Below are 26,615 nucleotides of genomic sequence, written 5' to 3'. Positions count from 1 at the left end.
GAAGCAGGAAGTCGATACGTAGTTGCTCTGCGACACAGTTGTAGCCGGTCGACTGTTGTCCACATGTGTCCAGAATGGTGAGATTTAAATCAAGGTAAGATTGTTTGTTGAACTTGATAAGCGATAGGCTATTATTTAAATATTATCACTTACATGCATGTCGTGCATTATAAGACGTAACGTTAACCTAATTACAGGTATCTGCTCTGTGAAGTCTGTGTGGAGGACCGAAGCAGCTTGTTGCTACTGGAGGAGAGGTCAATTTATCAAGCTGTGAAAGCTGCTGTCGCTCGGGCACACGGAGACTACGGTTCGGCATTGCTCATTCTGAGCTTCGCAGGTGCTCAGTGGCATTTGCCCCTGTACAGTGCATAGCTAGCTAGCTTGCAGTCTCTGCACGCTTGTGTGTGTGTGTGTGTGTGTGTGTGTGTGTGTGTGTGTGTGTGTGTGTGTGTGTGTGTGTGTGTGTGTGTGTTTTGATTGGCCTGGATTGGTCGATTGCGATTTGTAAATACATATTTCCACTTGTATTGCTTATTCCGTGTTATGACCACAGTCGCTCAAATGATCTATAACTGACCAAATGGATTCATGGATTGACCTTAGTTGGTTAATTGTAATGATCTGAAAATTATGCTGATGCCTTCAGCTTTGCAAAAGCCTTTCATAGATAGTTTCTTATTTCCCCGTCTCTTTTCCCATGCATGGCTGTAGTGAAGTACGTGAATGCTCACACAGGCGTTATCCTAATACGCTGTAGAAAGAGCCACTATCGGATCCTGTGGTCGGCGTTGCCTTTCATTAGCTGTCTGGAAAACCGAGGACAGAAAGTGCCATGTTCCATCAACTGTTTGCATGTCGGAGGTGAGGCCCTGCTGGCAAGAACCCGCCATTGTGCACGAACTTCAGAATTTATAATAATCAAAGATTTAGGCTTGAGTTTGTGCTGAAAATTTCAGACAAGACTGAGACTTAGTTAGTGGTTTGATGATCCACCTATTTGTTTGCCTTCTGTTTTTCCAGGTACAATCCGGACATGCCAGAAGTTTCTGGTGAAGTATAGCACTCAACAGCTCCATAGGATGCTACCTCACTGTAATACTGAAGGTAACAACAACAGTAACAACTAGCATTTATATAGCACTTTTCAAAGCGCCCACAAAGCTTCCCAGTGAAGGGGGAAACCTCACTAACCACCACCAATCTGGGTGATGCATGGCAGCCATTATGTGCCAAAATGCTCACCACCTAAGTTTGGTGTCTGGAAAGACTAGCCTCAGGGGACCAGACATGATTTGGAAACTTTGAGCCAAAAGCACACATGATTTGAAGGATTGAAATTTGAGATTGTTTTGCCAAAGTCTTCCCTAGATCCACTCTCACTTACACAGTAGCGTTGGTAGCATAGTGGTTATATATAAGTATATAAGTATATATACTCTTTTGATCCCATGAGGGAAATTTGGTCTCTGCATTTATCCCAATCCGTGAATTAGTGAAACACACTCAGCACACAGTGAACACAATGAGGTGAAGCACACACTAATCCCGGCGCAGTGACCTGCCTGCAACAACAGCGGCGCTCGGGGAGCAGTGAGGGATTGCTCAAGGGCACTACTGGTCGGGGTTCGAACCGGCAACCCTCCGGTTACAAGTCCGAAGCGCTAACCAGTAGGCCACGGCTGCCCCAAGAAGCTTAAGAAGTTATGAAGCTGGGCTAGCAAGCAGTAGCCAGAAAAGCTGTGGGTTAAATTTTTGGCTTCCACCATAGTGCCCCTTGAGCAAGTCACTTAATCCTGAGTTGCTGTGGCTCTTGTAATATAATTGACATAATGTAAGTCGCTTTGTATAAAAGCGTCTTCTAAATGAATAAATATAAATGTACACAGCTTATACGATTGGATGTTTTGTTTTTGTATCCATATTTGAGCTCCGCCTTCACAATGCTTTTTGATTAGTTGTGGATATACACATGTCAAATCACCACATATAGGGCTAAATTCTCTATGCTTGAGGAAGGGTTGTCAAACTCTGCCAGATTAGGATACACACTTGCATTACATTACATTTAGCATACACTTTTTGACCAAAGTGACTTAGCTATATTACAATTACATTGTCCCCGGAGCAACTTGGGGTTAAGTGCCTTGCTCAAGGGCACAACGGTGGAAGCTGGGTATTGAACCAACAACTTTCAGGCTACTGCACGCTAACCCAGCTCCTTAACTACTACACTACCACCGCCCCACTTAATCAAAGTATATTACGCAGTCCCTGCTCGACATGACACTCCCCCCCCCCCCCCCCCCCATCCTTTTTCCACTCACAGCTGAGAGAGGGGAAGTGCGGAGGGCGGTGTTGAGCTGCTCTCTTGAGAAAGAGCAAGACGTTGAAGAGGAAGAGGCAGAGGAGGAGTGGGACGATGAGTGACCACATATGATGGGGATGCTGCGGAGTGCTGGAACCTGAAGAGGGATGTTGACCGCGTTGACGTCCCTGAATCATCCCCCCCCCCCCCCCCCCCCGTGCCACAGTGGAGTGGGTTGGCCATCCTGACATCCTGAAGTTTCAGAGGATGGGTGTGCCGACTGTAAGATTGTAGGGAGTGAATTTCACTGATTTTTGTTCAGTGGGAATTTGAATTGCAGTTTACTCTGTTGGAGTATGCAAGCTCCAATTTTCATGTGTTCATTCATGGATAAGTATAACTTCTCTTATGTGATCAAGTGAATTTTTAATTGCAAGTGACCAAGTCGAGTAGAGAGTCAAGCTCACTTGAGTAATGCCGATTTTCATTTGTATATCCATTTCATTTGATGATTAAACTTAATGATTGGGTAAATTGTAGTACACAATGGTAGGTGAGTGAGATGGTGTATATTTGCAGTGTTCAAATAAAATTTGACATTGTCACTTTATACAAACTTTATTGTTATTGTGCAAAGTACAAGTAGGCCTACAAATACAGGTAATGCTGCCAAAGCTGTCAAACAAGAAAATCTGTGAATGTTCATTTTATGGAAACATAAATCACCTACAAAAATTGCCTTGTTAGGTTTAGTTGATCAAAAGTAAAACCATCACATGTCTAATGATTAGTCAACATATTTTTTTTTTTTTTTGTGAACTAGTTGTGTTCACCATATAATGAGATCATAGACTGTAAAAAATAGAATGAGAGAAGATGAGATGTATCTGTCTTTCTACGTTCACTTGATTTTCACAAATGCATTGGGTCTGACTCTGAAGCAAAAGTTGCTGACCATTACACTGTGCTATTTTTGGGATAAATGTGCAGCCACAAGCTCTCACACACTGCCTAGATCTGTCTTTAATTATTCTACATTAGTGTCGAGCCAGCACAAAGGCGTTATATTTAGGTTAATAGAACGTAGACAATTGCGTAATGGTACAATTGTGTAAATCTATGTATCACTGCATGCATGTACCGCTTTTAAACTGCTGGATGGTGATGAGAGACCAAAATAAGCTTGTTTTTAGGTCAGTGTTTCGCTATCAATACCACATTTCCCATAAGACACTGCGTTGGACAGAATCTATAAATACCCGTCATCCGGGTCATTCCTGTTCCTGTTTGGCGACCCGTCGCCATAAGTCTGAGTTCGTTCTTGTGCGCAGAATTTGGGGAGAAACCCACATATTTGCCCGTTTTCCACGCTTGGGAAGCGGCTATCGCCTTTAAGAGGCTCAGCTTTTCCCACATCAAGGAAAAAGCTGCAATTCCCGGGGTCCGGGCCCCACTTTTTTGAGCACTCGTTCTCTTACTGAATAAGCTTTCTTTACTGAGACGCCTGAACTGTGTCTCTTTTTTCTCTGTTGTTTTGCTGTCAAGATGTCGCCGTAATGGAGTCTCCGTGTCTGACAGAAATGATCCAGGGCCTTCGTCGCCTGACCCGCACTTGTAATAACCCGCTCACCTCTCCTTTTGTCCCATTTAATGCTAGAGAGCTCGGACGCTCTCTCCCCGGAGCTCGGCCTCAAATCCTCTCTGAAGAACACCATGGAGAAAAATCCGAACTGCAACGGCAACAACAAGGTCCCGCCCCGCTCGAGTTCTACAGGCCCAGCTCCTGGAGATTCTAAACCTAAAACAGGTGATTACTTATTTTCCAACCTTACTGACAGTGCTAACGTTATTCTGTCTGGATGGACGTTGACATGTTTGTTGCAAGCTAGCTAAGTGGTAATGCATATTTAATATAGCACAAACATGGAGAGGGCCCACTGACTCGCATGGTTTTGTTTGTCTAATCGGTATGACGTAGGTAGAAAGCTAGCGTTAGCCATCTATCTAACAGACACAGATCATAAAATAACGTGTTGTAGATTGGTACCCAAATTGACGTGGTTTCTTACTGGCTTAAATTGCATCTGGTCATTGTTGTTGGCTATCATAATTGTTTCAAATGATTTCCCCCTGTCAATTTATGCTGCTAATTTGGCTAACGTTAGCTAGGTAGCTAACTAACTGGTTCACTTGGTAAGGTTAGGCTAACGTTGAAGTTTCCAGCTGGTAAGCGAAAGTCGGGTCTTCTGCATTAATAGTTAGTATAACTTGTTAGTTTATACTAACTAATTAATAGTTAGTATAACAGGACAAATGTATGTGAATGTATGTACGTGAATTTCATATCAGTGGAAAGTGTCATTTGATGTATCGGAGTTGGTAATGCCAGGTAGTGCTACCAAAGTTGGTGCAAAGCAGTTTCATCAGCGTGCTCTGATCTCTCGTGACAGCTGTGCTTAGTTTTTTTTTGTTAATACCGTCCCAGTGACTGCGTGCTAATGAATCAAAAAACGGTAGCATTTAATGAGCCACAAATAGACACAGTAGCAGACTTAATTTGGGGATAATGTTAAGTTATCGGCACCACAAAGACCCCACTTGGCCTTCTAAAGCAACGTGCATGGGATGGGCCTTGTAGTCAGGACTTTGATCAGACACGCTAAAGAAAGGTAACGTTAGCCTAGCCAGGTTGGGAACAGTGAGGGGATTATGTTTGCCAGAATAGTAGTACATAGCAGGCTCTTACCTAGATGACAATCTCCATACACCTTTACATTATGATAATTAAGTTAGCCTTTTTTTGTTGTCGCATAATTGTACAGACCACAACAATTGTTTATGTATGATTTGGAATGGGCTCTCAGCTGTAAGGTAAGTCAGGCTGATGTTGTTTTTAAATACAAACCCATAAATTAAAAGTAGTCCATCATCTTGTACCCTTTGTTTATCATAGAGAGTTTGTGTGTGTGTGTGAGTGGGTGTGTTTGAGGGTGAGCGCAGAAGAGGTGTGACCCTGTGGTATGCTGATAAGTGTGTACTTGGGGCCTAATTGCATCTGAGAGGTTGATCACATGAGCCTTGGGTCAGTGCTGTGCTGGTTCAAAAGCGCATGGCAGAGCACTTCATTACTAGTGTCTGTTTATCAATGTTACCCACATGATGTGGGTTAAACGTGGTAATCTTGCGAGTTGCCAGTGTGTTGTTAAAAAAGGGGGGGGGGGGGGGGCAAACCTAAATAGTGATTAATTTGAATTTGTTATTTTGTAATTACTACTATGTTGCATTTGATTCAAAACTGGCCAATATTGTCAAAATATTTTAACATGTCTTTAAGGATTATTTGTTTAATGTGTGTTTCAAGGAATGTCTTAATTCTTTTATGTTTTGTGTTGGATGTTTTCCAAAATGCTCTGCACTGTTTACATTCTTAGAAGAGTGCAATAATAAACCAGGCCGCATGTGTCGTTTTCATAATAAACCAAATGCTCATATTGGGGCTGTTTAAAGTGTCTGACTATTGTTTTTCTGGATCGTTTTTTCAGATGGCAAGAATAATGGAGGCTCCAAGCGCTACAACCGTAAGCGAGAGCCTGCTTTCCCCAAGGCAGAGGGCTGCCCAGGCCCCCGTCGCACCAATCCACAGAAAAGCAAGAATTTCGACAAGAGACCCCCCCAAAGGGGAGGGGGTGGCCGACAGTATGGGCTCATGGGTGGTGGGAGAAGAGAAGAGGTGAGCTTTCTCCATGCAATATTTTATTGTTTCTTTTAAATTAGCATTTTTTTTTTTTTGCCTACAAATCGATATTTCAGACCAGGAAGAGTGACATTTAGCGGGTTCCGAAGCTAAATTATGTGATTTACCGTATACTATGTGTGGACACCATTCACTCACCATTGTTATCTCATTTTTGACGGAGGTGACGTTTAGAAGCGTTTGCATCTGAACTCTTCATATACAGGACATCTGAATATAGTGCATGTTGACAACTGTTTTGCCATCTGTGCATTGATATCAATGTGGCATCTAGGGGAGTGGGAGTTTAATGATCCCTTGTTTTAATCAAAGTTCCAAAAAAAAAATAGAAAATTTGCATCAGATATCTCAGGTGGATTTGCACACCACGATCACAAAGTCATCCAAACCAAACCAAACCAACGTCTGAATTTGCCTACAAAAAAAGTTGTCATCTTTGAGATCCGCTATCTAGCGAATTTTCCTATGGGAAAATAACATGGGGGTTTTGCAGTATTGCACCTGTTAAACTATCACAGGGACGAAGAGGTCTAAAATGCAGACGTTTTGCTCAACACACTTTTGTCCTCTGCCTTCGAGTGGCTCCTGTGATCTTCAGTACGTTAAGACGGCAAACTTAGATTTTTGCTACCCCAGAGCTAACTTGCAATGCAACTTCCCATAGGTTGTTGGTGTCAATTAACACCCGGATCTCCTTATATGGGCAAAGATGGCATCTTTGGTTCTTTTTTGTAGGTGAACTTCAGAGGTCTATGATGGATGTTTGTAAAGTACTGATGAAGTGTATACTTTGTACAAAGGCCTATGAAATGCTGTCCCTTACCGTGACCTACATACCACTGACCTCGCTTCCCTCCCCAACAGGTAGCAGAAAGCCGCCGGGCGGAGTTCAGCCCGGCTCAATTCACTGGACCCAAGAAGATAAGCCTGAACCACCTGCTCAACTTCACGTTTGAGCCGCGAGGTGGCCACGGCAACGGCAGCGGTGACGGCCACACCTGCTGGGGACGCCGCAACAAGTGGGGCCACAAGCACAAGCCCTTCAACAAGGAGCTCTTCCTGCAGGCCAAGTGAGTGCTGCAGCAGCAGCAGCAGCAGCGCAGAACTATGTGGCTGTGGGGATCTAGGTCCCAGGTCCCTCAGTGCTGGGCTACAAAGACTGCTTTCAATCTTACTGATTAGACGGAGACAGAGAGACTAGAGATTTTGTTTATTGTATGTACATGTTGTTGCTTTTAATTGATGTTTGTCCTAAAATGACTTAAGAGAATGCTTATATTGGATGCTTGATTTAGTCTTTCATAACCTGGTCAGTTGTGGTGTGTAGCATTGCATGTATTTATTCTGATGGAATTTCAGTGCATTTTGCCAGTGCATTTAACTATACTGCTCAAAAAAATTAAGGGAACACTTACAGTTTTCCACAATTGTTAAAACACATTTTTTGAAACCTTCCACCCTTTTCTCCATTCTCAAACTACATTCACAGAATGTCTGACAGTTCTTGCAAAATAAAACACTCGCCTCAGAAGTTTTACTTGTGCTCAGAACCAAAGAGTGTCAGAGTACCGATCCAGTGTATGATTGAAGTGTTCCCGTAATTTTTTTGAGCAGTATATTTATGTTTAGGTTGGTCTTGAAGCACTGTAATGTAGAAATCTTCTCACTCTTTGGCCCTTTCATGTTTGGAGTGCCACATAATATGCAGTGCTACATGTCATATCTTTGCAGTTGGGCTTATGGCTGTGATGTGAAGTGTCTGAATTGCCTCATTTTCTCAACTGCAGTTGCCAGTTTGTGGTGATTGATGACCAGGACTACAAGGCCCACTTCACTGACCCAGACTCTCTGGTCAACTGGGACTGTGTGCAGCAAGTGGTGAGTGCAGTGGATATACTTGCATCTTTCTTTCTTTCTTTCTTTCTTTCTTTTTCTCTTTCTTTCTTTCTTTCTTTCTTTCTTTCTTTCTTTCTTTCTTTTTCTCTTTCTTTCTTTCTTTCTTTTTCTCTTTCTTTCTTTATTTTTCTTTCTTTCTTTCTATTTTTCTTTCTTTCTTTCTTTTTCTCTTTCTTTCTTTCTTTTTCTCTTTCTTTCTTTCTTTCTTTTTCTCTTTCTTTCTTTCTTTCTTTCTTTCTTTCTTTCTCTTTCTTTCTTTCTTTCTTTCTTTCTCTTTCTTTCTCTTTCTTTCTTTCTTTCTCTTTCTTTCTTTCTCTTTCTTTATTTCTTTCTCTTTCTTTCTTTCTCTTTCTTTCTTTCTCTTTCTTTCTTTCTTTCTTTCTTTCTTTTTTTCTTTCTTTCTTTCTTTCTTTTTTTCTTTCTTTCTTTCTTTCTTTCTTTCTTTTTCTTTTTTTCTTTCTTTCTTTTTTTCTTTCTTTCTTTCTTTCTTTCTTTTTCTTTTTTTCTTTCTTTTTCTTTTTTTCTTTCTTTCTTTCTTTCTTTCTTTCTTTCTTTCTTTCTTTCTTTCTTTCTTTCTTTCTTTCTTTCTTTCTTTCTTTCTTTCTCTCTTTCTTTCTTTCTTTCTTTCTTTCTCTCTCTTTCTTTCTTTCTTTCTCTCTTTCTTTCTTCTTCTCTCTCAGATTTGTTTTGTTTTGTCTCTTTCTCCAACTTTCTCTTTCTCTGCCACCTGACTTCTGGTTCCATCTTCACCCTGACTGTCAGAATTTTCTAAATTTTTTTTAGACTGTTCGAGAGATACTTTGACACATACACACGCACACAAATGCACACTCACACACACTAATTATTTTATTTGTATTGACCAATACTGCTTATACCAACACAGCATTCCAGTATTCACGAAGATCCTGTTATGTTATACCTGACAATACAAACAACCGCATCAATAAATCTTGAAATTCCCCTAGGGATCAATAAAGTATATCTCTCTATCTATCTATCTATCTATCTCTATCTATCAATAAATAAGTTAAGGGTACAATACAAACAACCACATCAATCAATCCATCGATAAATAAATAAGTTAAGGGTAGATATATCACCTTCTCCAAACATGCAGACGGCCTATGATTGCTAACACACGCACACAGCCGCCGTCTCCAATGCAGGAAGTCGAGGGTAGTTTTCGGGGGTTTCACACCTTGATCTGTGTCTCTGCTGCAGGATTTATATATTTAGCTTGTTGAGTTGAGGTACACTGAATGAACAAACTAATAGGCTGAAAAATAGGCTGTCCCTAATCAGCGTTTTGTTATTAATTTATCTAGCAATTTTAAAATGACCCCAGTGTTTCCCATACATTGACTTATGTGGCAGCCCACCACATTATCAACATTGACCACCACACGATGATTTTCCAGGTTGTACTAAATTGTGCTTAAATTTGGTTAGCATCATAACCACACTGCGCTAATTTGTAAAAAAAACTGTGGCATTCAAGTTGGTTCTTGTAGGTAGCTGTTGAGGTTCTGCTTAGGTAATTGTGCGTTGGCACAATTATCGCAATGCGTTGGTATTGCGATAATTGTGCAGCCCTAATGTCTATTGACTCCAATTCACTCCATTTGAAGGTATTGAGGCAAAAAGTAAGAATAGGCGATCTGTTGCAAAAATGTTGCAACACAGATATTTTTGGTCTCCAAGGTGGATAATTTAGGTACTTGGTAGTAAGAATGTTTAGATTGCTGTTACTGAACGCGTATGCAAAATAATAAAGCATTTAATAACTGTGTAGTGTATCAGTATGGCACTAGTATGCTGCAGCAGCCTTGCCATTATAGTTAATCTAATTAGCGTCGTGATCGTGGAGCAAAGGCTGCATCAGCAGGTCCTGGAGACACAACGGCTGAAAGGGCTAAATTACCTGGGGTTCTCCTTGTAACCCTTTTTTGCACACACACACACACACTAATGTACATTCACCCACTCTCTTTCTCTCTCTGATTCTGTCTCTCGCACACATTTCTCTGAGCAGTTCTCCTTTCTGTGAAGGACTTGCAGCCTTAACATGCTAGTGTTTGTCTCTCTCTCCCCCCTGCAGAGGATCTACAGCCACGAGGTGCCCTCCTGCCCCATCTGCCTGTACCCTCCGGTGGCGGCGCAGATCACGCGCTGTGGCCACATCTTCTGCTGGCCGTGCATGCTGCACTACCTCTCCCTCAGCGACAAGGACTGGTCCAAGTGCCCCATCTGCTACGAGGCCGTGAACGGACCCGATCTCAAGAGGTCTGTACCCCCCCTCTCACATTGGCATGTTGTCAGGCCTTCGGGCCATTTCAATAGCCGGCTTCAGACCGTCGAGCCAAAGCGAGCTAGGCCAGGCCGCGCCGGGGCTAATTGCTTTCACACCTTCAGGTGCGGGTGCTAACTGATGCCACTTGGGGGCTATATTGGTGCTACTGGCCCCTGATTTCTGGCCCATCCTAAACGTTGGGCCACTTGGTGCTAGAGCCGGGCTAGGGGTGGTGTCAAGGTGAAGGCGGGGTCAACACGTTGTGTGTGAAGTCGAGAAACATGATAGAATGGAATGGCTATGAAAGCACAAAAGCACAGCAGTATTTGCTAGTACACCGAGTTTAGAGATGGCGGTTACGTCCGTATTAAAGATGTTTGCCTGTCAGTAGGCTAACTCTGTCCAGAGGTCGCAAGTAGCACAGTCGGCTAAAATTAAAAATGAACTTATGAGTTCATTAACGTAGACAAGCGTCCCACTAAATTATTCCTGAGTTAGCAACTATGGTTTTGGGAATCGCACCCCAGTATAGGAAAGAGATACGCAAATTTCTGCTTATCCTGTTTGAAAATGGGTGGTATTGGTGACGTTTTCACAAGCGAGGGTGTGTCGAGGTGTAATGCGGAGAGGCTAATGGCCTGACAGTCTGAACACAAACGTGTCAGGTTTATGAGGCTTGTAGCCTGGGCTACTATCACCAGGTGGCCCCTCAAATTACCTTAGCCTGGCCTGGCTCGACGGTCTGAATCCGGCTAATCTGTTCCCAGAGGATCTCCGGTTGAAATGTTCAAAAGCAACGCAGATACAACTCGGACTTTAGCATAATGCTTTAGAAAATGTCAACTTTAAAAACTTTTTAAAGGGGAACTTGGCAACTTAGAACTTAGAAATCATTTGGATGGTTAAATGACCTGTCCGGTGAAAATGGTGACTTTCCCCGCTGCACCTAGCGTCCCCAGGCGGAAAACCAACCTTGCAACATTGAGAGTACCGTCCCGGAAAGAGAAGTGAGAAACAAGAAACTCATTTTAAATCGTGTTTCTTACCTTGTAACATCCACACAGTTCTGCCAAACTTATGCTAACCGTTTGCTAGCTTGTAAACACATCCATGTGCTTTATCGTTACCTTTTCCCACAGTTTGAAATGGCATAATGTGCAATTTCTCCAGCAGAGGGGGAAATCCTGCAAAGTTTCCCTTTAAGCACTGTTCTGTGCCAACGGAAATGCCTTAGGAACACACATGTTTGTTTATGCAGTTGAAAGGGTCTATACGTGGCACTGTCATGCTGCTGTTGATTGTTTTTTTTAAACCCTTTTGTCCCAACATTCTCTACCTTATTTTCAGTGATTCTGTTTCTTATATTTACATTTATTGTTGAGACTGGAAAGGCACCTTCTGCATGTATGCTAGGTAAATATGCAATAGCAGCTGCAGCAGCATTATCCAGTATTGCACTGATGGGGTTACCCTATGAGAATTTGAATCCCAAAGCAAATAGTTAATAATGTTAATTGTTATGTGTTATCCCCCCCCCCCCCCCCCCCCCCCACCTCCTGCCTACCTGCTGCAGTGTGGTTGCCATGGAGACCCGTCAGTACGTGGTGGGCGACCAGATCACCATGCGGCTGATGAGGAGGGAGAAGGGCTCGCTGATCGCACTGCCCAGCTCTCAGTGGGTTAAGGTGGAGGAGCCCATCCGCTTTGGAGGTGTGTGTGTGAGGGCAAGAGAGAGTTGGTTAGTCAAGGAGAAGGACCTGCTCTATTTGCCCAAAAAGACTAAACGTGTGTAGACCACATTTTTGGGTGAATGTGTAACAGATAGAGAGAGAATCTTGGACATGTTGAAGGATCTCTGAAATATTAAACCTGTAAGTTCTACCTGAAGTGAGTGAAGGGTTCTGCAGGAGCATGCTAAAAAGATAGCTTGATTAAAGACTAATTGCAAAATTTGCAAAAAATGTTTCCTTTAAGAGCAATTTGAGGCAGCCGTGGCCTACTGGTTAGCGCTTTGGACCTGTAACCGGAGGGTTGCCGGTTCAAACCCCGACCAGTAGGCACGGCTGAAGTGCCCTTAGGCACCTAACCCATCACTGCTCCCCGAGCGCCGCTGTTGTTGTGTGTTTCACTAATTCACGGATTGGGATAAATGCAGAGACCAAATTTCCCTCACGGGATCAAAAGAGTATATATACTTATACTGAGTACATCTCGGCACACATCATAAGGAGAATTTTCTGCCATTCACCTCAGCAGTTTTACTAGTAACTATGTGCTAAGAAGTCCAAGAAACTCTTCTGAGTGTGTTCAGTTCAGTTTTTATTTGTCATTGTTACAGGATAACAACGAAATGTTGTTAGAGAAAAAACAGACAGGCATATAGTTTGAAGTTGTTCACCCATTTGCCTTATCAATTTACATCCCCATGAATTACCCATTACTTTGTACCTAATTTAGCTCCCATAAATACCCCCTAGAAAACCCCATAAAGTGCCATGTCCAGTAAAGTGCTTGGTGCAATAATTAATAAATCTAATAGAGGTAAGGTTGTTGGAGTGTTGTTGCAGCAATGCAAAGTCCAGGTCACAGGTATTGGGGGTGTATGGACAGGGACATTATGTCACAGAGGGATGTCTGATGGGGAGTGGGGGGGGTAGACTGTCCATTGAACAGCCTGACTGCATGGGGGTAAAGAGCGAGTGTGTGTGTGTGTGTGTGTACGCGAGCAGATGGGCATCTGGGGGCGTACTCGAAGCTGCTGCTGGCCTCTGAGGAGCAGGTGCTGGGGCTGCTGCAGGAAGAGAAGGAGGCGCTGAGGACCCAGCTGTGCCTGGAGGAGAACGACCCACAGGACTGCTTCATCCAGAGCGCCCTGCACCAGCTGCAGGTACGCAATACCACACATACACAGGACTGCTTCATCCAGAGCGCCCTGCACCAGCTGCAGGTACGCAATACCACACATACACAGGACTGCTTCATCCAGAGCGCCCTGCACCAGCTGCAGGTACGCAATACCACACACACCCTAGGGGTGGGCGATATGGACAAAAAATAATATTTGATATTTTGACGTTTTAACCAAATCAACCAATGCATTGTCACTCTGACACATTTCCAATTCTGCCCCCACTTGTGTGTGTGGCAATGACATGGTCTAGCCAGCTACATTAGAGAAGATGAATAGGCCTAACAGTTTCCAAAGAGAAAGTCTGAAGCTGAAGTTCCTTTCAAACCTTTACATAGGATTCACTGTAAAACTAAGCAGACCAACAGAGTACATCTCAGTCATTTCCTTCGATGTTTTGTTTAAGAGCAATCATGTAGGCTAGCATTCCAAGTTACAGAATAGAAACTAATGCGTTAGCTTATGGCTAATGTACATGAGAAATCCCATAGAGATGCTAACGGTTAGCCTAATCGGTAAACATAGATATTTAGAGCGAATTTCAATCCATTTACAAAAGAGTTACATGAGAATAGTTCTTTGTTTACAACTGACTATTAAAATACTCAAAGGCTAATGTTTTCTCTCCATATAATACCATGTAGGAAAAAATGTGACTCATCAATGCTACTTGAACAGAAGTAGCCGCATAAAATCCCAAGTAGGCTACTCTCGCAGCACAAAATAAACATTAGGTGTGCATGTGACAACGTTGTGACCCACTAGTAATCACGTGACACTTGCTCTGTTGCAGCCAGGGGCTTCTCCCACACCTCCTGGGAATGTATGAGTCTTCAATGTGTGATAAGTAATTTAAATACTCCATAATGTCAATTTGCACATTGTTAAAACAACAATCGAAATATTATCGCAGACAATATATATCGCCCACCCCTAAAACACACACACACACACAGGACTGCTTCATCCAGAGCACCCTGCACCAGCTGCAGGTACGCAATACCACACACACACATACATTGTTTTGCCACTACAGCCACAAATACACACACGTGTGTACACACATACACACACACACGGTTTCTCCACCACACACAGCCACAAATGCACGCTTTCTCTCAATCGCACCAGTTAAAGTTGAGCCCTTTTTATCCTGGTGTTTAATGTCTCTCTTCTTTCTTTCTTTCTTTCTTTCTTTCTTTCTTTCTTTCTTTCTTTCTTTCTTTCTTTAGGAGCGTGAGGAGTCTCTGCTGAAGCGGACCTCCCAGGATGGGGCTGGTGCAGAAGGACTGGACCTGCGGAAGCTGTCCCTGTCCGACCCCCCCTCTCCTGAGGTCACTGTGGTAGTTTCCAACCCCAGCTCCAAGGTGGGTCACAGAGGACTGCTCTATTTGATGAGGGGTGTTTTCAGAATGTTACTGCATGATGAGAACTCTCATGTCTATTAAAGTGAAATTCCCACACCTTGCTGAGTTGCTGGCCAGCTGATTGAAGACTTAAACTGACATGTGAACTCGAACTGCCAGCACTTAATGGTTTATGCCAGTAAAGGATTATTATGACCGCTGCTAGCGAAGCGGTCATATAGGGATTGTCAAAGCCCCCCCCCCCCCCGGTCATTTACTTCCTGAATTTTTGGTCAACGATACCCGGGACACCGAACTGCCGGGGCACATGACATTTGGTGGGTATGTAGCCCCACTAGACTTTTACGGAAAAAATTTGTTTGGTCCCCGGGGGCCACTCCCCCCGCTTGCTTATGACCATAACCTAGGCTACTAACAGGAGCTAAGTGAGTTAGCCACAACACGTTCGCTACGTGGTGGTTTTCTATTGGAAAATATAGGCTACCTGAAAGATAACCTGTCTATGATGCATCCTAAACACCGGGCTGGGACATTTAGCTCAAAGTCTCAAAAAGCATCGGAGTCAACGTTCATTCCCAAACACCCATATAGGCTACTTCAATCCTCTATTTTCAAAGGTGATTCAAGTAAGGAAGAGCATGGCTCAAAGTAAAGTAACTAGGACTGAAATTACATAAATTCGTGTTTGTGTCAACTCGCCACAATGTAGATTTATTAACGCACCTGTGATCTACATCTCCATTTAAACCAAATGTTTTAGAGCGCACGTTGAGAGATGTGTCCAGGGCAGGGCTGTACCTACACATATTTGTTGCACGTGTCGATGTGCTTTGATTCCAGCTTGGTAGTAGTAGTCTATGCGCTATTAAAAATAACGCTATTAAAAATAACGTGTGTGTGAAGTATCCAAACAATGATAACGCTTTCAGTATGGCTGCTTTAGCCACAGACCTTGAGCTACTGTACAGGTTGGGTTCCATTTAGAAGTGCCGCTTTCCGTGATTCACACAGCTGCGTGAAATGTATTACTACTGATATGCAAAACTATTAACTTTTCGCCAAGAGGTGGCAGCTTAAGTCCGCTTGATACTGTAAGCCATTGGTTCCTAAAGGAGATTTTATTTGGGTCGCCAGCATAGCCTAGTGACAATTTATGTTGTGTAATAGGCCTAGCATAGGGCCTACCTTATATAGCTTATAGTTTAAGTCACGGTTTTGTCATAACTCCCTCTATGTATTTTTGCATTTAGAATAGCTCTGAAACCGGGGGCAAACACGTCGCAGGGGGGGCGCCAGTGCGTGGATATCTCAATCGCAAAATTAAACAATATTTCTATTGGGCGCCTACCATGGACTAGGCTGGGTGAACTCAGCCTGATCTGCCGGCGATTCCTTTTCGATTTCTTAAAAGATTGAGCTTGGTCTGGCGAAAGCCAGACTAGCCATGGACCTCATAGTTGCAAAATGCAAGGGAACATAAATCAGCATATTATTTGCACAAACAATAACGGACAGTAGCTCTTCAACTTGGCCTGTTAAAATGTGTATGAACAGTCTAGCAACGCATTTCATGAAGGCCCTTTTGGAAATGTCAGTTATTTGCACCACTGGGTAAAACGGCATTTTGTTTTAGACTACTGGTATTTAATTTGTGCATTGACAATAAAGCTGAATATCATATGAACTAGATGACTAAACTTATGCATATGTAGAAGAAACATTCACAAAAATCCATGACATGACCTCTCTCCTTGATAGCTGTTGAAAACTGCATGGAACTGACAGGGATTGTTTTGTTTAATAATAAATAAATAAATAAATACAATATGGTTATGGTTATGGATTTAGCAGACGCCTTTGTCCAAAGCGACACATAAATACAAAACAACATAATAATATTTAAAATTGAACAGGGAACAGAAAATTGAACAGGGAACAGATATGCTGCTACCTTCTGCTTTTCCCAAATACAATGTAGCCTACAGGTGTACCTTTCATCAGTCCAGTTGCAATGGATGGACTCTGATGAACTGCCCTACTTGTGATTGTTTAGAGATTTTAAAGGTTTTATAACAATGCTACACATTTTTTGGCAAGTGCTACAAATCTATTCACCTTTGCAGCGCCAGTAAGCTACTTTGTGTGTGGCCCACAAACACACATGCCAAACAAGCATACACAAAAGTTTTAAGAGCGGGGGATGGAGTAGTCTAGATGGAGACATATTCATTAATATGATTTATTTTCGCGGAATGGATGTACAGGAATGAGCGGCGGTCATATTTTGTACCGCTATGCGGTACATCTAGTTTCACTTCGTGTGTTATTTGTCCAGTAAAATTACAAATAATATTAAATTAAACAAAATTCAATTTTAAAAATGTACCCATAGAGAAAAGTTAGCAGCTACAAGCTGGTTATGGATTCCAATCCCAGCATTGAAATGACTATCTTGCCTGTTATTTTGGATAAATGCATCACCTCAGTGAATACATTTATTCAGTCTGGCAAACAGAAAAAAGGCTCCAACCTTAGTCCTCTGATTGTTTCCTCTCCAGCCTGTACTGCAGTACTCCTCAGCATTCGACGATGAGGTGCAGGAGATGCCAGACGTGGACCCTGTAGAGATGGCTGATGAGGTGCCAGAAGGACCCGCTGAGGCCCCCCTGAAGCAGGAGGCTGACTCCGAGGCCCCACAGGCAGTGGAGGGGGCACCTGCTGGTTCCCAGACTGAGATGGGCAGACCTCAGACCTCAGAGCCTGGACCCTACTACTACTTCTACCAGGGTGAGCCTTTTCTACTTCACCTCTCAGTGGTGCTCTTAGTAGATGCGTCTGTGCATGTGTGTGTGTGTGTGTGTGTGGAATATTGTTCCACAATAATGTTGTACAAGAGAATCACAATTACATGTATATTGAGTGTGTGTTGTGTTGTGTTTGCATGTGTGTGAGAATATGATGCAGGTTATTTGTGTATTTGTCTTTGTTTGAGTGTGAATACGGTGAGTGTGTGTGTGTGTGTGTGTGTGTGTGTGTGTGTGTGTGTGTGTATGATGTGTAAGTGAATAATGAATATGGTGTGTGTGTGTATTTCAGAGAGAGAGAATAATACTTATGTTGTATTTGTGAAATAATGAATATGCTGTATTTGTGTGTGTGTGTGTGTGTGTGTGTTTGAAATAATGAATATGCTGTGTGTGTGTGTTTGTGAAATAATGAATATGCTGTGTGTGTGTTGGTGTAGCGGACGATGGTCAGCAGATGTTCCTGCACCCGGTGAACGTGCGCTGCCTGCTGAGGGAGTACGGCAGTCTGGAGGCCAGCCCCCCGGCCATCACCGCCACCGTGGTGGAGGTGGAGGGACAAGCCGTCACCGAGGTAAACTCACACACACACACACCACTTACTCACACTTATCCACGGCCACTATGATGGAGGCAGAAGCACACCGTTATCTACATACGTGTGTACACACACACCCACACAGCCACGATGATGGAGACCGTAGGACGTGGTTACCAGAATCACCACAAAATGGCGGTTTAGCAGTGGTTGGGGGGGGGGGGGGGGACAGACTAAGGGTACGTTCAGACTAAGCGTCTTTTTCTCAGCTGCAGGCGTCCGTTTTACATTATAACCCTATGGAGTAGACTGTGTTTTCAAAAAAGTCGTCGGCTTCTTAAAACGCGACTGCAACAGTCTTTTTCTGCAGCTCAGAAGTTGAGAAATGTTCAACTTCTAACGGAAAAACGCCATACGTCATGCTGTCTTTTTTTACAGATGACCAATCACAAGCAGGCAAGTAAAAAATGGAGAAGGTGACAGGACACCGGTCGAAAGACTCGTTTTAGTTTCTGAGCATAGCCAGGGAATTGTTTGACATGACTTCACAACTTTACCATAACATACCAAAAGCAATAGCCAGAGTTTTCTCTTCCGCGACATTTTGAATCCACACGTAACGTTAGTCACTTTGTCTATCGCAAAAAGACTCTTCCGGCTGCTTTTTGGAACAATACAATGGTAGCTTCTTTTTTTTTTTCAAACTGAAAAAGCGGTCTGCACAACTTCTTGTGTCAGAAAAAGACGCCTAGTCTGAACGTACCCTAACAAAGTAAAAAAAAACATGAAAACTTGTGCACTCATCATTTGTTCGTGTGTGTGTGTAGGAAGTGCGCCGCCGGCATCGGTACCTGGCCCACCTGCCCCTGACGTGCGAGTTCAGCATCTGTGAGTTGGCATTGCAGCCCCCGGTCCTCTCCAAAGAGACCCTGGACAGCTTTGCAGGTTAGCTCATTTCCACCTTTCTCACACCACTCTTTCTTTCCCACCTTCCTCACACCACCAGTTCTCTCTCTCTCTCTCTCTCTCTCTCTCTCTCTCCACCCGTCTGACTCACACACTCTTCCTTCTCCCACTCATTTTGTCTTCATCTGTCCCTCTGGTGCCCTGCCACACACTAACCTAAGGCTAATGCCAGTAGCATGGTGTCCCAGAGCTGTATAAACATGTTGCTGTGTGCCCCAACTCACTGCTCTTCCTCCCCCCCCCTCTCCCCTCCCCCCCCCCTTTCCCCTCCTCTCTGCAGATGACCTGGAGAAGAGGAAGCGTCTGCGGCAGAAGAAAGCGAGGGATGAGAAGCGAAGAGAGAGGCGCATCGAGATGGAGGAGAACAGGAAGCAGGGCAAATGTAAGTGCCTCAACCCTCCCCCCTCCCCCCACGCCTGCTTTTTTCAATCCTCATAGAGGAACCAGAGCAGTGTTTCTCATATGGGCCTTATGCAATGGCACCAACATCTGCAACACAAACGATGCATTACTTCCTGTTGCAATTCACTTTCTCCCCCACTCACTTACATGCCTGCTGACTGTCAGTAATACAAATCATAACGTCCGAAAAACGGCTGAAGTGCCCTTGAGCAAGGCACCTAACCACTCACTGCATTGGGATTAGTGTGTGCTTCACCGTGAGGGAAATTTGGTCTCTGCATTTATCCCAATCCGTGAACTAGTGAAACACACTGCACACAGTGAACACACAGTGAGGTGAAGCACACACTAATCCCGGCGCAGTGAGCTGCCTGCAACAACAGCGGCGCTCAGGGAGCAGTGAGGGTGCCTTGCTCAAGGGCACAAACAGCAGTTAGGTGCCTTGCTCAAGGGCACTTCAGCCGTGCCTACTGGTCGGGGTTCGAACCGGTAACCTTCCGGTTACAAGTCTGAAGCGCTAACCAGTAGGCCACGGCTGCCCCCTATCTATGGTTTCTTTGTGTATTGATTCCTGTCAGTGTTCTCTGCTTTTAGATCCGGAGGTGCACATTGGCTTGGAGAACCTGCAGCAGTTCCCTGCGTTTGGTTCTCCCCCCTATAACGGCGGCAGCCCTCCTGCCCACCCAGAGTTCCTGCTGGCTCCCCCCTCACCTCTCAGCAGCAGCCCTGCCTCAGGTAACACACACACACACACACACACACACACACACACACACACACACACACACACAGAAGTCATACTCTTCAGTCTGCACTCGATGCCTGATACAGAAATACATTACTGTTAAAGACTGATAGTGTTCATTGTATTATTTCTCTGTACGCAATATCTAAACTTACAATATATACCATCATATTTACCTGAAAATATAAAGTTATGAAATGCATATGCACTCAACATTATTGTTGTGACAACATTGTTTTTAAAGTCCACAAGATGGCGCAACACCTCATTCCTCTCTTGAGTCACTGCAGAAATCGGAAAGGAAGTTGATTAAACCTTTTGTATTGTAAAATTGGTATTGGAACAATTTTGTATCATGTGTAACAATATTGAGATGCATATTACAACCTCCGTATACTGACACACTCTGATACAACTTTCTCATTATGAGCAGTCATTTCATTACTCTTTTTGACCCCTCCTACTCCCTGTCCCTCTTGTGCACCCCCTGGTGGTGTGGTGCTGCTGTTACAGATGGACTGATGTTCCCCAGTCTGGGTGGACACAGTCCTGTGCTGAGCGTGGGAAGTATGGAGGATGACTCCCACTGCATGTCCTTCGCCCAGGTACACACACACACACACACACACGGTTTTATACATAGAACTACAGCCTTTCTGATATGTGGAGTTATTTGGATAGTAGTGATATTCTAACACACTCTTTAAAGCCTGACCATAACATTCACTGTAGGACGTTGGTTAAAGCCTTCACATTGATTATTTTTCTCTGTTGTGTCCTTGTGGCATCTGTGAATATCTGACCTATTGTCTCTGCATTACAGATGCTCCGAGATGGCAAAGCCAGGGGTGATGTTGGGCCTAAGATCACCCCAAAGAAAGGTGAGGCGCGCGCACGCACACACCACACACACACACACACACACACACACACACTATTCTCACCCCAAAGAAAGGAGAGATTGTTAAATTCAGTGTGTGCTGGGATTGGTGGTCATCAGATGTTTGTCAATCCCAAAATCACTCTGTTTAGAAGTCTAATGTCTTTCCTCCTACCATCTTTCCTTTCGTAATCCCCCCCCCCCCACCACCACCACCACCGTTTTATCTTCTCCATCAGTGGACATGCTGCTGGCCCCCCCGGTGGCAGACAGTGATGGGGAGAGTGACGGCTCAGACCGGGTTCCTGTGCCCAGCTTCCAGAACTCCTTCAGCCAGGCCTTTGAGAAGGCGCTGATGCAGCTGGACAATGGGCCCCCGGCCACCCCACAGCCTGCTCCCATACCAGGTGTGTGTGTGTGTGTGTGTTTTACATGACTACCATGTTAGATGTTGGTCAAACCCAAACCCACATGCTCTAGCTAACTCTGTGTTCTTTGTGATGTTCCCTCTGTTTTAGAAGAGAAAGGGGGCAAGAAGAAAAAGAAGAAGCAGAAGCTTCTGTTCAGCACCTCTATGGTTCACACCAAGTAGAAGAGGACTCGCAAACACACACACACACACACCTCTCACACTCCCTCTGCTCATGGCTTGTGTTTCCCTCACCCAGCTGTGTATCTCGCTTGCCTCTCGACAGCATCTCCTTTTTATTCTCTGCTTTCTCAATAAGCATTGGTTCTCATTACAGCTGCTTATGTTAAGAGTAACCTGCAGCTGCAAACCCCTGTGAAATTGCAGTGCCCTTCTGCAGTGCCCTAACTTGGCCATGCCCATGTACAGTCCCCCATACCGTTCAGATGTTTTAAAATAAACCTGAAACGATTGTTGAAAACAAAAACTGAGGTTCAAAGAGAAGATATTAAATTGCAGATTGACAATTGTTAACTCGCACCAGCCCAATGTCAAGAGTCGCAGATTGTTTTTTTTGTTTTTTTGAGGAGTAGCTTGCACTATAGGGAACTTTAAATAAAGAATGCATGAGACGACACTTGCTGCAAGAGGTCATGTTTTTGATTAGGATTTTGGGTTGATTGTTGGAGTGGTTCGGTAGGTAGGGTGAAGTGTAGCAGTCAGCCAGCTGTAGATTTACCTTCTTCTAGGACCCCCCTCCCACTCCGAGCCAGTCACACCCCTCACAAACCTCCAACCCTTTCAGAAAAGGCCAACTCCTGTCCGTTTTCCTGGTGCTTTTTGAGATCAGTGTTAATGGCAGCCATTTGGACCTAGACATTTTGAAGGAAAACATGTCGGAGTCGATAAATGTCTCAAGATAGTTCAGGAGTGTTTTGTTAAACATAATGGATGAGCTGCTAAATGGATTTTTGCTAACATTGTTTTTTTTTTGTTTTTTTTTTAATAGCAAGTTTACGTTACCTTTACCTTGATAGCAGTTTTTTCCCTCTTGGCAAGATTTGCACCTTTTTTTCCCCATGACCACATAAATCCATGTGTTTTAATTTCCTCTGTTGACCATCTGAACTCTAGATTATAATCAGCTATGGTCTTGGGGGACCAATCAGATGATCTGATTTTAGTTGACATGTAAAAATATATAGCAATTGGTTTATTTTCAGTTTGTTTTGTTAATCCACCCCAGATATTGTGATTATGGTGGAGAGTTAAATTAATGTTTTCATCTAAATAACTACCCCAAGTGAAACCAGCAGGGTCTCAGTTTTACGGCCCATTTTGGTCCCTGTAATTCATGTCCAACCCTGCAACACTCACTCATTGTGTGTCTGTGTGTGTGAGTGAATCCATATAGAGGTGCTGACTGCTGATCTGCTTGCCATGTATTGTGTGTAAAGACAGACAAGAGAAAATTATACAAAATATTTTTGTTTGAGGGTTCTTTAAATTTACTTTCATTTTTTTAGGTCAACTTAACAGGAAAGAAAAAAAAATTAAACTGACCTAAAGTTGGAATGAATAAAGATTATTATACACAGCAAAAGGGTGTCTTGTATTTTTGTAAAATGCCACTTTGGGCAGATTTTATTTATTTGTTACATGCAGCATCTTCTATGAATAAATATACTTGTTTCATATGCAAACATCATTTTAAATTACAGTAATTTATACATCAAAGATACAGCAGCATGTCGTATCATATAGATTGTATCCATGAAATGGAAAAAGGGAAACCACATATTGGGGGAAAAAAATAATTTGTCTGTGGTTTGCTGCAGAAATGTTCCTGTATCCTTCCCCAGATCGGTCTTCACTTTGTCTCGTAGGTCTACAGACAATTCTCTCGACCTCATGGCTTGGTTTTCACTCTGACATACACCATCAACTGTGAGACCTTATATAGACAGATGCGTGTCTCTCCTAATAATGTCCAATGAATTCATTTAGGCACAGGTGGACTCCAATCAAGTTGTAGAAGCATCTCAAGGACCATTGATAGAAGTAGGATGCACCAGAGCTCAATTGCAAGAGTCTCTGTAAAGTTCTCTGTACATCTGTACCATATATACCATCGTATTTACCTGAAAATGAGGTTTTGAGATTTTGGTGCATGCAACATTGTTGTTGTGACCACATTGTTTCTAGAGTCCACAAGATGGCGCAACACCTCATTCCTCTCTTGCGTCACAGCAGAAATGGAAAAGGAAGTTGATTAAACTTGCCACTCCAGTATGCAAGAAGTTTAGTTTGGCTTAATATATTTGAAAAAGAGCAAAACCTTTTGTATTGTCAAATTGGAATTGGAGCAGTACTGTATCATGTATAACAATATTGAGATGCATATTATCACCTCTGTGGCAGTTCGTAACTAGAGAGAGTGAATTCATATAGAGGTGCTGACTGCTGATCTGCTTGCCATGTATTCAGTGTACGTGACAGATGAGAGAAAATTATACAAAATATTTTTGTTTGAAGAAACATTTCAGGATGGGTAAAAGCAAAGAGCTCTCCCAAGACCTTTGCCACCTTATTGTTGCAAAACATATGGAACTACAGATGCATTTCAACTTCAGAATCATCCAGTAAGCATTGGAGCCATTATCTGCAAGTGGAAGGAACATCACTGCATCATTCATCAACCGGCCATGCACAGGATCTCCTCGCCAGATTTCTGACCAGGAAGTCAGAAGGATAGTCAGAAGAGTAGCCCAAGAGCCAAGGACCACTCGGAGAAAGCTCCAGAAAGACTTGGAGCAACAGGTACAATTGTTACAGAGAAAATCATAAGCAATGCACTCCACCGCCATGGCCTATATGCACACTCACCCCACTTGACTCTATTACTGAAGAAAAACATGTCGAAGGTCATTGAAAGTTTTGAAACATTTGGACAAGCCTATATGAAATACTGAGAGAATGTCTTTTGGTCAAAACTGACCTTTTTGGATGTCATACTACACACCATGTTTGGAGGAGAAATGGCACTGTGCATCACCCTAAAAATACCCTACCAACAGTGAGGTTTGGAGGTGGAGGCATCATGCCCTGTTTTTCATCTCATGGTACTGGCAGACTTCATACAGTTGAAGGAATGATGAATGGAGTCATTTTGTCCCAGGAGAATCTTGCCATCCACCAGGATGATGAGTATGAGACATGGCTAGACCTTCCAGCAGGACAATGATCCAAAGCATTCAGCAAAGGAAACTCTCAATTGGTTTCAGGAGAAAGGAAATCAAGGCCCTGACTTAAATCCAATTGAACAGTTTTAGAAGTTAACTAAAGATCAAGATTCAGAAGAGGGATCCCTGGAATCTTCAATATTAAAAGACTATCTCTTTACTATCACTTTATTACACATAACTCTACTTATGCACTTTAATGTTTGGATTTTTTTATATGGGTAGATTATCAGAGTTAATACTAATGTCTGGTGAAAATTTAATGCGAATAGCCTCACTGGAAGTATATACTGAAAAAAATGTTGAAGTGTTCTATACTTATTTTCCCCGCTGTATGTATTCCATGGTGTAGACGGGTCAAATGATAATGTTGTAGGTATTTTAATTTTGGATTGCCCATTAGACTTCTTGGTGGTTCAGAGTGCTTTAGGGGTAGAAAATTCACAACAGGACCAACCTGCAGGCACAACACAGACTGAAGCCTACTTGCCCAAGTATACACAGTGGCTACAAGTAAGACAAGTCACTATTTCACCAGGTTACAGGTCAAAATTGACCATATTGCACTCAAGCTTCAATAACCACACACACACCACCTTCCATAGCATCTCAATCACTTCTTCAACACACACAATCCACCCCTCACAATGTTCAGCAAACGTTCAAACATCAGTCACATAAACCACACATTACATTAGATTATTAAATTAGATTCAGCTTTATTGTCATTGTGCAGAGTACAAGTAAGAGACAACGGAATGCAGTTAGTATCTAACCAGAAGTGCAGGAAAGTGCAATGTGAACAGTATAGACAAGTAGCAGTATAAACAGTATGACATAGTGCAGTGAAGACAGTAGTATACAGTTAAGCAAGTGGTATGGTTTACAGTAAGAATATTAACAGTATCATTATAAGAGCAGAATAAATATGGATATGCAATTTAAACAATATAGACAGATACAGTTAGGCTCAAGTTTTTGAACCCATGCTAAAGTTCACTAAAAAGAGGAATATAAAATCATCTTTTGGAAATTGATCTAACTCACTAAATGCATCTCTGTTACTCACTAATTGCAACTCTATTACTCACTAACTGCATCTCTGTATGGTATGACAACTGCAACTCTGCTGATAGCAAGGCACTACAAAGACTTGTGAAATCTGCCCAAAGGACTATTGGCTACCAACTCCCCTCCATCCACGACACATATCATAAACGCTGTAAAAAACAAAGCCAAATCCATTGTCAAGGATGCCACCCACCCAAACCATGGTCTTTTCAGTCCCGTCTGGCTACTCTATTTATCCCTGTAGACATGTTATCTGGAAAACATGTATTTATCCAACTATACACTGTAGCCTACATTATTAATCCCTATTGTATACACCAGGGGTTCCCAAACTTTTCCATGACAAGGCCCCCCAAATACCACTAGGTTCTGGCCAAGGACTCCTTGATGTGTTATTAAACCCATCGACAATACTACGGCAAATTTAAAAATACATTAAGCTAATCCTAATAATTATTTTAGCCACAAGCACTTTGTGATGGAGCATACAGTGTGTAAAATTACATTTGGGGCTTTCTGCTATATGAGAGCTATCACTCTACTATTATTCCCAGTCATTATCATGGAAAATAATGTTCAGATATGCAACAAATTATTATAATGGCATTGTATAACAACCCTCGTAGTAATGGGTATATTTAAACATTTTCAAATGTATTTATTTGTTGCTTTTATTTTTCTTTCCAACTTGCTGAGGCCCCCCTGGCACCCCCTCGCGGCCCCCACTTTGAAAACCACTGGTATACACAACCATACTCTACCTGCACTTGGCTTCTTTGCTCTCCTGGTTGGATGTCTGCATGTCATTGGCTCTGTACCATGTACTCTGCTAAATGACAATAAAGTTGAATCTAATCTAATCTTAGTGCTTTAAGTAAAAAATTAGGAAATATCCAACCTTTAAGGACACCAATTTTCTTTGTTAATGAATAATGTATCGTAAATAAAGGCCAGTTATTTCATGGATCCAGGATACTATATGCATCCTGATCAAGTTCCCTTGGCCTTTGGAATTAAAATAGCCCCACATCA

At 42.9% G+C, this 26,615-nt stretch overlaps 2 protein-coding genes across 2 annotated transcripts; both read left to right on the top strand.

Moving 5' to 3' along the window:
• Positions 1-4: 4 nt before the first annotated feature.
• Positions 5-2,918, top strand: pop5 (POP5 homolog, ribonuclease P/MRP subunit). The gene is made up of 5 exons (XM_042100967.1): positions 5-94; positions 198-340; positions 715-864; positions 1,024-1,107; positions 2,330-2,918. Exons 1-5 carry the CDS (start codon positions 75-77, stop codon positions 2,428-2,430), a joined length of 498 nt encoding a protein of 165 aa, XP_041956901.1. The 5' UTR covers positions 5-74; the 3' UTR covers positions 2,431-2,918.
• A 663-nt stretch (positions 2,919-3,581) lies between these two features.
• LOC121715339 (RING finger protein 10-like) lies at positions 3,582-21,886 on the top strand. Its single transcript, XM_042100966.1, has 17 exons — positions 3,582-4,115; positions 5,851-6,038; positions 6,927-7,132; positions 7,850-7,940; positions 10,060-10,244; positions 11,825-11,961; positions 12,981-13,138; positions 14,392-14,526; positions 17,085-17,313; positions 17,771-17,904; positions 18,696-18,813; positions 19,115-19,216; positions 19,831-19,971; positions 20,495-20,586; positions 20,805-20,862; positions 21,101-21,268; positions 21,380-21,886. Exons 1-17 carry the CDS (start codon positions 3,959-3,961, stop codon positions 21,451-21,453), a joined length of 2,373 nt encoding a protein of 790 aa, XP_041956900.1. The 5' UTR covers positions 3,582-3,958; the 3' UTR covers positions 21,454-21,886.
• The last annotated feature ends 4,729 nt before the right edge of the window (positions 21,887-26,615 follow it).

The sequence above is a fragment of the Alosa sapidissima genome, chromosome 8 (genome assembly GCF_018492685.1).
Source record: "Alosa sapidissima isolate fAloSap1 chromosome 8, fAloSap1.pri, whole genome shotgun sequence".
NCBI classification, from domain to species: Eukaryota; Metazoa; Chordata; class Actinopteri; order Clupeiformes; family Clupeidae; genus Alosa; species Alosa sapidissima.
Note: the sequence above shows the minus strand (reverse complement) of the source record. Positions and strands in the feature narration are given on the sequence as shown.

Excerpts from the sequence above, each read along its gene's own strand:
- LOC121715339 (XM_042100966.1), top strand. The coding sequence starts at position 3,959 with ATGCTAGAGAGCTCGGACGCTCTCTCCCCGGAGCTCGGCCTCAAATCC. Across the intron at positions 18,814-19,114 it reads GACCCTGGACAGCTTTGCAG|ATGACCTGGAGAAGAGGAAG; the intron begins GTTAGCTCATTT and ends TCCTCTCTGCAG. Across the intron at positions 21,269-21,379 it reads ACAGCCTGCTCCCATACCAG|AAGAGAAAGGGGGCAAGAAG; the intron begins GTGTGTGTGTGT and ends CCTCTGTTTTAG.
- pop5 (XM_042100967.1), top strand. The coding sequence starts at position 75 with ATGGTGAGATTTAAATCAAG. Across the intron at positions 865-1,023 it reads CAACTGTTTGCATGTCGGAG|GTACAATCCGGACATGCCAG; the intron begins GTGAGGCCCTGC and ends CTGTTTTTCCAG. Across the intron at positions 1,108-2,329 it reads ACCTCACTGTAATACTGAAG|CTGAGAGAGGGGAAGTGCGG; the intron begins GTAACAACAACA and ends TTCCACTCACAG.